Source organism: Nanorana parkeri, unplaced genomic scaffold, assembly GCF_000935625.1.
Source record: "Nanorana parkeri isolate BGI_ZX_2015 unplaced genomic scaffold, ASM93562v1 scaffold822, whole genome shotgun sequence".
Taxonomy (NCBI): Eukaryota; Metazoa; Chordata; class Amphibia; order Anura; family Dicroglossidae; genus Nanorana; species Nanorana parkeri.
The window spans coordinates 616852-628877 of NW_017307090.1; the positions used below are offsets into that span (position 1 = coordinate 616852).

Here is a 12026-nt window from a genome sequence, read left to right on the forward strand (position 1 = left end):
TGTGAAGGAATATGGATCATATCAAGAAAATGTCCTTTTCTATGTTTTAAATTGTTTTGAATTTGTTTCATTTGCTTCCTAGCTTTGTGACTTTCCTTACTCAGCTTTTAGCGTTGCTATGCGTAACCAAGACGGATCCTGTATTCGTGAGCGCGCCGAGGACACATGAAAGGAATGCCGAGGGAGGACGCTACAGGCAGAAGATATCTTTGACTAACCAATTAGCGAGAGACACAAGACATTAACTAACAGCCCCTCTAGTTTGCCCAATAGTACAAGACATTTAGAGGTAACAGAGGTGGGCATATGTGTAACGAGCACTCTCCTGTTATCTGTGTATAAAGGAGAGAGACCGCCCTGAATAAAGTAGATGCGTCATAAACCTTAATCCTGAGTTTGTGATTTCTCTCCGGTGCACCGAAAACGACATAATTAGAAACAGCAGCAGACATCTTGCGTGAACCCAGTTGTGGTTCAGATCCATTTCAGGATCACACTAATCCAGCACGTTATTATTCTGAGTTGCCCCACTCAAGCGGCGGCAATATTGAGTGGGGCACGTGAGATTAATAACGTGCTGGATTAGTGTGATCCTAGTTCATTTTATTACTTCATTGCTGGGCTGTATGTGTATAGGCCAATGTAGTTGGATCTGTATGTGCGTTATAATTAATCTAAATTATTTGATTAATCGAACACGAAAATTTTATTCATTACCAGCCCTAGCAAAAACGCCTCAAAAGCTGCAAAGACCATTCACACGCTGTCCAAGATTAACGTCAAAAGGCCTCTGGATGCCAAACTTTCATCTGGACTGAACCCATGAACAACTCAATTTTCTTCTCCTACAGCTATCCATTAGGTATCAAATACAGTCATCAACAGCAGTGGGCAAGAAGCACCTGTGGTGATGAGGCCTAAAAGAACAGTCACAGAGTATGCAGAGTACATGGCCCATAGATATTTTGATAAAACTGGTCAGGAATATCAGCTACTGCCTACAGGAGCTGGTGGTTCATGTTTAAGTCAGCAATTCAGGACCTCATCATTAGAGCTATAAAAGATTTGAATCTGTTTATCTGATATTTGGGGGCCACAGTTTAAGGAATGCCCACTAAGGAATGCCCACTATCTCCATGTGTAAGTCGTACGACAAAACGCGTCGGGGAGGTGCATACTGACATTTACAGACATACGCAGAACGGTTGAGGAGGGAACGATGTTAACGCAGATGTGGCGATTTGTTTGTAAATGCATTTTAACCCCGTCATGACTGAGGCCTTTTTTTTATTTTTCGCACCCATGTTATATTCCACATTTTAGGCCTGAAAATGACTTAAAACCCCCAAACATTATATATTTTCTGAATGCCAAGACCCTATAAAATAAAATGGTGGCAGTTGCAAATTCTTATGCAATATTAGCGCAACTCCTTATTAAACCCCAACATTTAGTGAAAAATGTAATTAGATGCCCCAAAACACAACAAAATACCAATTTTTTTAATGCAATATAAAAGATGAGGTTACGAGTAAAACGATACCCAACATGCCCAGGTTACAAATTGCGTGCGTCCGTGAAACGGCAAAAAACTGCAGTACCCCAAAAAGTCCATAGAAGACGCTTTAAAAGCCCCCACAGGCCATCAATTTAGAGATACCCCAAAATACTGGCCCTAGAATTATTGCTCTCACTCCAGCGTGCGCGACGATACCCAACATGTGTAGCGCCTTCGTCGTTTTCATACATAGGCGCACCCGACGCGTGTTTACGTGGCGACGCGCGTGCTCGCGGGGGACTTTTAAACATTTTTTCAATTATTATTAGATTTATTTTATTTTTAAAAACTTTTTTTTTTTTTAACTTTGACTGCTATCACATAGGGGGGCTTACAAGCCCCCCATGTGATAGCAGATGGTGGTGACAGGTACTCTTTAAGGTGATGCTGGGGGTCCAAAAGACCCCCAGTGTCACCTTTACACTGGAAATAAGCAATTGAAGTGCAGATCGCACTTCAATAGCTTATAGTTGGGCAGCAGGAGCCCAGAACTGACAGCCCAAGGACCGGAAGTGATGCAATCTGTATCAGTTTGGTCCCATAGAACGGGGAGGGGATCGATGAGGGGAAGTTCGTCGACCTCCTCCTCCCCAGCTCCCCGCAGATACCAAGGAAGCCGGTCCCGGGCCCTGTACTCGCCAATACCGAATACCGATACCGGAAGTCCTGATTAGCTGGGAAGCCGTCACTAGGTGACGAGGAAGCATGGAGTCGGCTTTCTGGTGACAAGGTAGGATGGAGCCGACTTCCCGGCCAATCAGGAAGCCAGGCAGCGTGTAATGACTCGCCGCCCAGCTTCCTGATACCGGAAGTTCCGGTATCGGGAGCATTTGGGCAGGTACGAGTACTCGCCCAAATACTAGGTATTGGCACCAATACTATACTATCATCGGTGCATCCCTAGTTTTATTAATAAAATAAGTTTTCAGAGCAGCACAATGGGAAACATCTGCATGCTTTTTAGAGTCTCGATGGGAGAAAATCTGTAAAGAGTGTGGAAGTGCGGTGAATTTGTGATATAGAGGCGCTCATTTCTTTGGATATCGGAAGATAAAAGTGGCAGAGTCTTTACCTAAACTAGACTCTTACAAAGCGCATATGGCTCATCTGTAACAAGGTGGCCATTATTATCCGGTGAGTGCAGACCTTTGATTGAAACACAGAGGTGGTGTGGAAGCACTTTCTTCTTTCTTTGAAGATCACAGATGTATGGGAATGGACATTTTATGTTGCACTACAATTGTTATATTTTGTAAGCACCAAAGGAAGTTCACATTATAACTGGATACATTGAGCATATTACTGAACATATTTACTTTGAACGCTGAAAAGTGCTGTTTTGTAAAGATGATAAAACTCACCGTGTTAGGGTACAAGTCTATATATGTACCGGCACATGCACTAAATTTACACATGATGTTTAGAATATATGTTTGCATAGTATAATATATATGTATATCATTTTAGTTTAAACACAGTATAGCACAGTGCTACACGTGCTTAAGTTTAAGGAATCTTCCAAAAAGTTTAAAACCATCCACGATGTGGAGAAAGGCCTTAATCTTGCTTAGTAGAGGTTAGATAAGACTTATGGGAGCTTTGTAGTCATTGGGCTTTCCTTGTTTAAGAGACCAGAGAGGTTTGGGGAGTTATCTAAGAAAGAAAACCAGAGGTTTCAATATCTTTACAATCTGCTTCTCAAACTTAGAATTGTTAGAGAAGAGCCACTTTTACCAGGCCTCAGCTACCTGGACACTGTGCATGGTATAAACGCAGTGGTAGCAAATTTGCCCTACAATCTAGAACAGAAATGGGCAAAAGTGGGTTTGAGATAAAAGGAATAACATTGAGTGTCTTTACCTTTTTTTCTAACCAAAGCTAATAACTATCAGAGTTTCTCAGTTGACATAAATCATACATTTAAAGAAGAAAACCTTTTCTTCACCCTTGCAGTCAGGCTACTCCTGCACTACCAGCATTAAGTGCTTGTTTTCATCTAGGTTCGAAAATTAAAAAAAAGGTTATACTGACCCAATTCTCAGAGTCGACTGGCTGTTAAACTGGTTCTTCCAGCCTCTCTCCTTCTCTGCTCCAGGGGTCTAAGGTCCCGTGAGTAATGATGTTCAATAAACTGCGTATTGGATGTGAGGACATTGAGGGACATACCAAGGAGGCCGGGGGGAATAAGGTGTTGGGAAAACAGTTTGCTGGCATCAAATTGATGGCCCCCATACTTGGTTGAGATTTTAGAGCTTTAGAATAACAGGAAGGGAGCCACGGGAGGCATTACAGTGGTATTGGGTTGCAGTCCCGTTCAGCCTAGACCAGGGCTGGACAAATCCCAGGAGCCAGGTAGCCAATTCTACATTAAAAAAAAAAAAATATAGCTGGTTCCCAACTTTTGAGGTTTTCGCGAGTTGTTACTGCTTTACTGCTGCTTCTATTCACAGTACAAGTCTATGCATTGATTGACTATTTGAAAACAATTTACTCTGTGCATGGCTGATACCTTATGTCAACAGTTGTTACTTATTGTTGCAGCTAACCTACCCTGCCTCTAGTGGATAATCTACAAATATTTATTAAAACAATGAAAATATGAAGACCAAAGACATAACAAATGTGAAAGTCACCCTGGAAATTATGCCTATGGCAAAAAACTACAAAAAAAAAACACTCAAAATATAGATTCACTGAAAAAACAAAACAGTACTACCCCTTTAAATCAGCCAAATGGTTCTTTTCTACTGGTGAGACAAGAATTATATTACAAATATATTAGGATGTGCTAGGTTAGGTTTTTGATGTGGAGTTGCCCGGGATTGTAACTGGTCCATTAGTAACCACAATCTACACCATTATTATTATTCAGGATTTATATATCGCCAACAGTTTGCGCAGCACTTAGGTTGAGGTGGCATTGGCTTCCCTGAAGAGATGAGTCTTTAGTGATGGACTAAAGGCAGTCAGAGTGGGAGATAGAAGGACAGGTTGGGGTAAAGCGTTCCAGAGGATGGATAATTGGATATCATATTATGGCTGAATGGGAACTGGTACATTTTCCAGCATGGTTTCACAGCCACACATCAGCATTTAAATATATCTTCAATAAATTGTGTTTTTTTCTGTAAAACTGGAGTGGACACACTAACTTCAAAACGTCAAATTAATTCAGTGTCCAGGAAAGGCTGTGACAACTCTTTGGTGGGGTTGGTGCACATGGGTGTTTGTGTTTTGTGGGCCAGCGGGGTTGGATCCGCTGGCCCATCTGCAGCCCGGGACTGGGTCGGGAGGGCGTCAGGAGGAGAAGGGAGGGAAATCAGCTCCTTGCTGACCTCCCTCTGTGCTGTGAATGCAGAAGTGATGTGTATTACATCACTTCCGCATTCACCTGTCAGTCATCTGGCTGCTATAGCCAGAGGGAAGAAGCAAATCTCTGCTTCATCAGCTTCTTTTGGGGTCCCCATGTGACATTAGGGGTCCTAGAGACCCCTAATGTCTCCATAAAGAGGACTTGTCAGTGTGCCTTTGCTAATATATAGGGGGATTGTATCCCCCTATGTAATAGCAATAACAATAAGTGTAAAAAAAAAATATATATATATATATAAATAAAAAGTTAAAAAAAATAAAAGTCACAAATAAAAAAAGTAACCCCCCCAAAATGTTTAAGTCCACCCCCTTCGTTTCCGCACATATAAAGGTAAATACGCGTCCGGTGCACCAGCGCGCAAAAACGACACTTGCGCTACACGTTACATATCGCCGCGAACGTCGAAGTGAGAGCAATCATTTTAGAGCCATCAATCACTGATAACACTAAACTGATGAGCGGTAAAAGCTTTTAAAGTGTCGCCTATGGCCAATTTTGTGTAATGTGGTTTTTTGAGGTTTCGCGCGCATGCACAATTTTAAGGCTTGACATGTTTGGTGTCTTTTTACCCGACGTGACCCCGTCTTTTATATTTTACCAAAAAATTGGGTAATAATAAATGTTTTAGAATGTAATATTCGGGTTTGTTCTGGATCACAGAGAGTGGTGTTCAGCTGCAATTATGCTGCTTTCACTATGCATTCCTTTTATACCACCTTGGATGTCATTGGGAATGCAATATGAAAGCACAGTATACATATTTTAACACAGGCCGCTTACTTTTCCCTAAAAGCATGCTGCTGATTTACCAGTGAGTCCGATGTGTGTGTATACCAATCATATGACATCTTTAAAGTAAAACTCCAACAAGGACAACCCCTAACTAGGGATGCCCCGATACTACTTTTTCAAGACTACGTACAAGTACAAGTACTTCCCCTCATGTACTTGCCGATACCAATTACCGATATTCTTAAAGGGACCAAAAAAAACAATACAGACTAATGATTTTAGGCCAATTTCTTTATGATTATGAAGAACTTTAATTTAAGACTGTTTTAGAACAATAAAACATTTGTATTTGCTTTTACACAGCTGTAGTGAAACTACAAATCCGATCATGCATCTGCCTCTAAGATCATAGTGTAAAAACAACTTTATCTAGAAAAGCAAACAGCTAAAAGTGTACTCACAAACCACCAATAGTGACAGGCTTGAAGTAATAGGATCTCAAAAAAGCGGAGGCTGGATAGACCTCTGAGGCTTTGAAAGTGCGGATGAAGAGCTGAGCCTTCCTTTCTGCACATACTCCTCTTGGTTGACGCGTTTCTGGGGCCGAACCCCTTGCGTCAGAACCTGTTCAGATGAAAGGTGTTCGGCCCAAGAAACGCGTCAACCAAGGGGAGTATGTGCAGAAAGGAAGGCTCAGCTCTGTATCCGCACTTTCAAAGCCTCAGAGGTGGTTTGCGAGTACACTTTTAGCTGTTTGCATTTCGAAATAAAGTTGTTGTTTACACAATGGAGGCGCTTCTTGTGCTTCTCTGTTAGATATCCAGTTTCCCTGACTGTGAGGAGCTGCCCCGCATCTCTAGAGTTCTTCCTCTTTCCACAAGGACAGTTTTATCTGGCGCCAGTCGTTCATTTTTAGGATTTTTATAGCGCCAACCGTTCACATGGCGCTTAACAATATAAGAAAGACATTACAGTTACAATACAAATCAGGAGGGCCCTGCCGGTGAGGGCTACATTTTTGTTCAGTAACCTCCCCACTATGATCTGATATGGGACCATTTCTACAAACCATTCTACATTTTATCATTAAAAGCTATCCCTTAAAAGGAGAATTATGAGCCTCATAATCTGAGCCGACCTGTGAGAATAAAACTGTCACAGGTCGGCTCAGTAGATCGGGAAGTGAGCGAACACATACCGCCGCTCGCTCACTTCTCGATCTATCCCTGCAGAGAGCCGTGATGTGTTGCCCATGACAACAGGAAGTGAGAGCAAATATCTGCAAAGTGAGGGAAATTCACTCTGACATTTGTAATTAGAAGTGTCCCTGTAATTGTATTCTGGTGACAATTCAAAATTTAGGATTTGACAAAGGCCTGCCAGGGCAGAAAGGGTGAATCTTCCTAGCTGGTACACAGACAGAGTCTATATTCTATTCAAAACTTTTGTTAAAAATGGCTTTAGGTCCGCTTTAACACAAAGAACAGCAATTCAGAAATGCAGCCTATTGCATCCAGTGACAAACCTTTATAACACAACGCACATAGATGAAGGAACACTCATGGACATGAGTGTTTCTCTCTTGACCAACATAAAAAGGATATAAACTACTACAGAAAGAATGGGCTGAAATGACACTTGTGGGGGTGAAGGCGTTATCAGGAACTTAGCAGACAACCTGTGTATGCAATAAAGAAAGATCCTGGGAGTGCATCTCCAACACAGGGCGAGACGCCTATTTATCACAGATTATTGGCGCAAAACACTTCAGAGATAACATGGCTGTGGCTGACTCCATAATGCTGGCAGCCATAAATAAAGATATTACCATTATTGACTTCACCCCTGAGATATCTAGATTTCAGAATGGAAGAATCGTCTCAGACATAGTACCCAATGGATCATTTCTTTTATTGCACTAGGAAAAGGAAAGGGATGATCTGAATGGTTACTAAGGACGGACAAGCAATTGTTTCTCCAGACACCCCTGTACATAAGGCTCAGCAAATGTCTGGATTAGTAAAACATACTTGCCTCTTCTGTTCATCTTACCTTTTGAAATCAAGCTTAATGCCTTGGTTAGAATTAGAGACAGCAGTCAGCCAGTCCTTTAGGGTAATATCACTGTCAGTGGCAGGAGGATGAGCCATGATTGGCTCCCTATCACCTGATCCACGAAGGAGAACATCTGCTTCGATCATATGGGCCACGCCTGTAAACAGAGAATATAAGGGTTTAAAGCTAACGTCCATGCAAAAGTGAAACACCACCAATCAAAACTGAAAGTCTTATGTCATGCCGAAGATGTGGTTTACCTAATAAACTGTTGTATGTCTTTAAAGAACTCTGGCAAAAAATGTTATTAACCCTTGCAGTGGGGCTACCACCGCACTGCAGGGATTAACTGCTCAATTTCCTCTACGGACTAAAATAAAAAAAGTTATACTCACCCAATCCTCAGAGCTGTCCAGCTGTCACTGCGCTCCCTCCTGCCTCTCTCCTTCTACTCTGCAGCAATGGTATGTCCCTTGGCGTCTTCATGATTAACATACAATGTGTTGGATGTGATGACTTGAGGATCCTTAGAACGCTGCAGCTAAGGGGGAGCAAGGCTGGAAGGCTCCGAGGATCAGGCGATTACAACTTTTTTATTTTCATTTCTAAATTAAAATGAGCATTTAACCCTTCTAGTGCGGGGGTAAGCCCCACTGCAAGGGTTAACAAAAGTTTGCCCAGAGTTCTGCTTTAAGAAAGCCAGAAATATAGTGCTGGCCACAAGCGTAAAGCTGGCCACAGTGGCTCAAGAAGAAGCACACTAAGGTCCTGGAGTGGCCTGGCCAGTTTCCAGACCTTAATCCTATAGAAAACTTATGAAGGGAGCTTAAAGCGACAGCCAAGAAACCTTACGGATTTAGAGAAGATCTGTAGACCAAAATCTCTCGTGAGATGTATGCAAACGTAGTAACCAACTCCAAGAAACGTCTTACCTCTGTGAGGTGATGAAGTGTTTCTCCACCAAGTACTAAGTCATGTTTTGCTTGGGGATGAAATACTTATTATACTCACTGAACTGCAACTCAATTTATAACATTTGTATCATGTGTTTTATCTGGATGTTTGGTTGATATGCTGTCTCTTTCATTTAAAATACACCCATGATAAAAATGATAGCGCTTTCATTTCTGTGTAAGTGGGCTAACTTACAAAATCTGCACGGGATCAAATCATTATTTTCCACGCTGTATAATACCCCAATGTGTGATTACCATCCATGTGCGGTACCATACTCACTCTCCAATGCCTGCTGTAACTTGTCTTTGCTGTTTGCTGCATGCTCCCAGATAATCTCTATTCCATCTTTGGTTTTTATCAGACCTTTGCTCAGGAAATAATCTAGGATATCTTCGCCCCATGGACCTGTTGCAACTTTTAACAGAAAATATCTTTAAAAACACAATTTTCTTATAGCGTCCTTCCATAGCTTTTTGATACTTTCTATGACAGCTATTTTTACTTATAGAACGGCAAGAAACAACTAAAATCTAAAGATATTTACTGAAGACTGCTAGCATATGCATTAGAGCTCACATTATGGTCGTGTATATATGCTGCTATGATGAAATGCATGTCACTTGTTAAATGTGTTGGTGGCATATCCATCCCAGGACTCCCAAGTCCAACAGTCAAATGACATGGTCATACACCCCCAATGTAGAAAAATAACAGTATTTATCCAACTTTAATGATCTAACAGCCATTATGGGGTGAGCAAATGAAGAATAATAGAAAGGCTTCCCGAAGAAGGCACCTAGCCTTTTGGTCATGTGATCTCTGTTAAAGGACAAGCTCACAGTTCATATTCCTGATCCTTTCCTTCAGCAGGCCAAAATGTATGGTTTTGGAATGAGCACAGCAATAACAACTGGAGCATTTTATGTAGGAAAGGACTTCAAATTCTCTATTTCTCTGTTAATAAATCCCAGTAAAACTTTAAACATAAACAGATGTGTAGAAGTCTACTTACAGTGACCCCTTTCTTTGCCCTCCCAGCAGCAGTATATACTCATCTTTTCTCACTTCTTTGCTGCTCCATTCGGCTGCCAGGATCAGAGAAAGTAAGTCACTTTAGAGCTTACACAGGGCTATGGAATCCTTACCTGTCCCCATGTGACTGCACCAGGCCAATAACAAGGCACCAGCTCGGTCACATGGGAGAGTGGGAGCAAATGACATGCTCACCTATACACAGAAGTGCCAGGCATTTAGTTTGTTCTCAGCAGCTGGACAGAATAGTGGAGGAGCAAAGGAAAGGTGATTATAGTGTATGCTTCTTTTACTTTGCCCTGCATAGGCAAGCAGTGGTCTCATTATGTGGTCCAACGTGCCCCCTGCTGAGTCAGACCTTTAGCTCTGCAATCAGCTAAGCTCATGCTCCCTGCTGATTGAAGAGGTCTGACTCATCCAGGGGGCGTGTTGGACCTTTGCATAGATACCGCTGCTTCTTTACAGAGGACAGGGGTCCTTCTCTGTGGCATGCTGGCAGGGGAGAGACTCTTCTATTCAGGCTTGCTTTATAAAATAAACAAAAAACTAAGGCCTCATTCACACACAACGCAAGGAAAATTGTATATTGCGTCTTTGCGTATATATACGAGCGTACAGGTATTCCTCACTTAACGACCGAGTTCCGTTCCTACGACCAGGTCGTTAAACGAATTGGTCGTTAAGTGAGGAACTCTATACAGTACTGTACTGCATTAGTACAGTACTGTATAGCGTTGCAGATGTACAGTACCGAACAGTGTACTGTACATCGGGCACTGAAAATACTCACCAGGACCCGCAGTGAACATCGGAGGACGTGACTTCCCCCGGCGACACGTCGCACTGGCGCTGACGCGCGAGGTCGGAGGTCGCTCGGAGGACGGTCGTAAGTGCGAGTGGTCGTAAAACAGGTAAGTCGTTAAGCGAGGAGCATCTGTATATACAAGCGTATATGCGTGCACTATATGCAATCCCAGAATGCATCACTCGTAATGGAATTTTTAATGTGCTGTACACATGTACGCACGTATAGACGCGCATAAATACGCAGAAATGCGCTGCCCAGACGCATCTCTGTTCCATTCTGTTTTTGCGCATATATACGCTACGCAAATATACGGCTCTATACATGGCTGTGTGTATGGAGCCATTTATTTGCATAGGTTGCATATGGTACAATGCGCACGTACGCGCGCATACGTGCAGCAGTGTGAATGAGGCCCTAATACTTTGCACACCTTTTGTTTTGAAACACCTGGAATGTATTTAGCTAATGTGAGCTGGATCGCTTGTATGAGGTGCCATTAGGTGCCCCTGTACCCGGGGCAGGCTGGGACCAGCACAGCCGCTCTGAGCAGGGAGATCGGAGGGATATTAGTACACAATCTCCTCTCCGGTGTCAGAATGCAGAAGTGATGTGCTTCATTCGCTTTTTCGGGGGTCCCTAGGTGACATTAGGGGTCTTGAAGACCCCTGATGTCTCCATAAAAAGGACCTGTTACATCCAGTTTGCTATCGCATAGGTGGCTTTTTTAACCCCCTACTTGACAATAAAGTTAAGCGAGAAAAAAAAATGAAAGTCGCACATAAAACAGAATATTTGAAGAAAGAAAAAAAAAACCCCCACAAAAATATTTTTAAGTCCCCAGCCCCACATACACGCGTGCAAACATGTGTGTGCATACATGCCAAAAAGACAATTGCGCCGCACATGTTGCACATCACTGCAAACGTCGGAGTTTGAGCAATAATTCTAGGGCCATCAATCACTGGTAACACCACAACGTAAAAGCTTCTAAAGCGTCGCCTATGGCCAATTTTGGGTAAGGTTATTTTTGCGATTTCGCAGGCACACGCAATTTTAAAGCTTGGCATGTTTGGTGACTATTTACCCGACGTGACCCCGCCTTTTATATTTGACCAAAAATATGGGTGAGAATAAATGTTAACATAACATAGAGAAACTGAAAAATGGCCTAACACCCCGGTCTTCAAGTGGTTAAAGGGACACACCTAACACAATTAGAACAGTATTGGGAGGCACTAAATAAAACAGCTGAATTTGGTATTTAACCCTTTCCCTGCCACCGCCATAAGGCCTACGGTGGAACAAAACCATTCCAGCTCAGTAATCCTTACGCCGGTGGCATTTACAGTTCTGCTATAAGCTCATGGTGGTTTTAGCGACCATGAGCTTACAGCAGAACTGTTCCCTGGACGGTCCTCTCTAAATTAGTAGATGTCATCAACGGCTCTCAAGCTGCTGATAACTGCTATTAACAAATATTCCGGCGCCACCCCCCCCCCCCTTAGTTTTTA

At 42.5% G+C, this 12026-nt stretch overlaps 1 protein-coding gene across 1 annotated transcript in view; it reads right to left on the reverse strand.

Annotated features, from left to right (window-relative positions):
* The window catches only part of FAM151B (family with sequence similarity 151 member B), a 55102-nt gene that overhangs the window by 42270 nt on the left and 806 nt on the right, over nucleotides 1–12026 (reverse strand). The window contains exons 2-3 of the mRNA XM_018565209.1: nucleotides 8955–9080; nucleotides 7716–7875 (exon numbers count right to left, since the gene is read on the reverse strand). Of these exons, the coding sequence (XP_018420711.1) occupies nucleotides 7716–7875; nucleotides 8955–9080 (286 nt within the window). The remainder of the gene's footprint in view (nucleotides 1–7715; nucleotides 7876–8954; nucleotides 9081–12026) is intronic.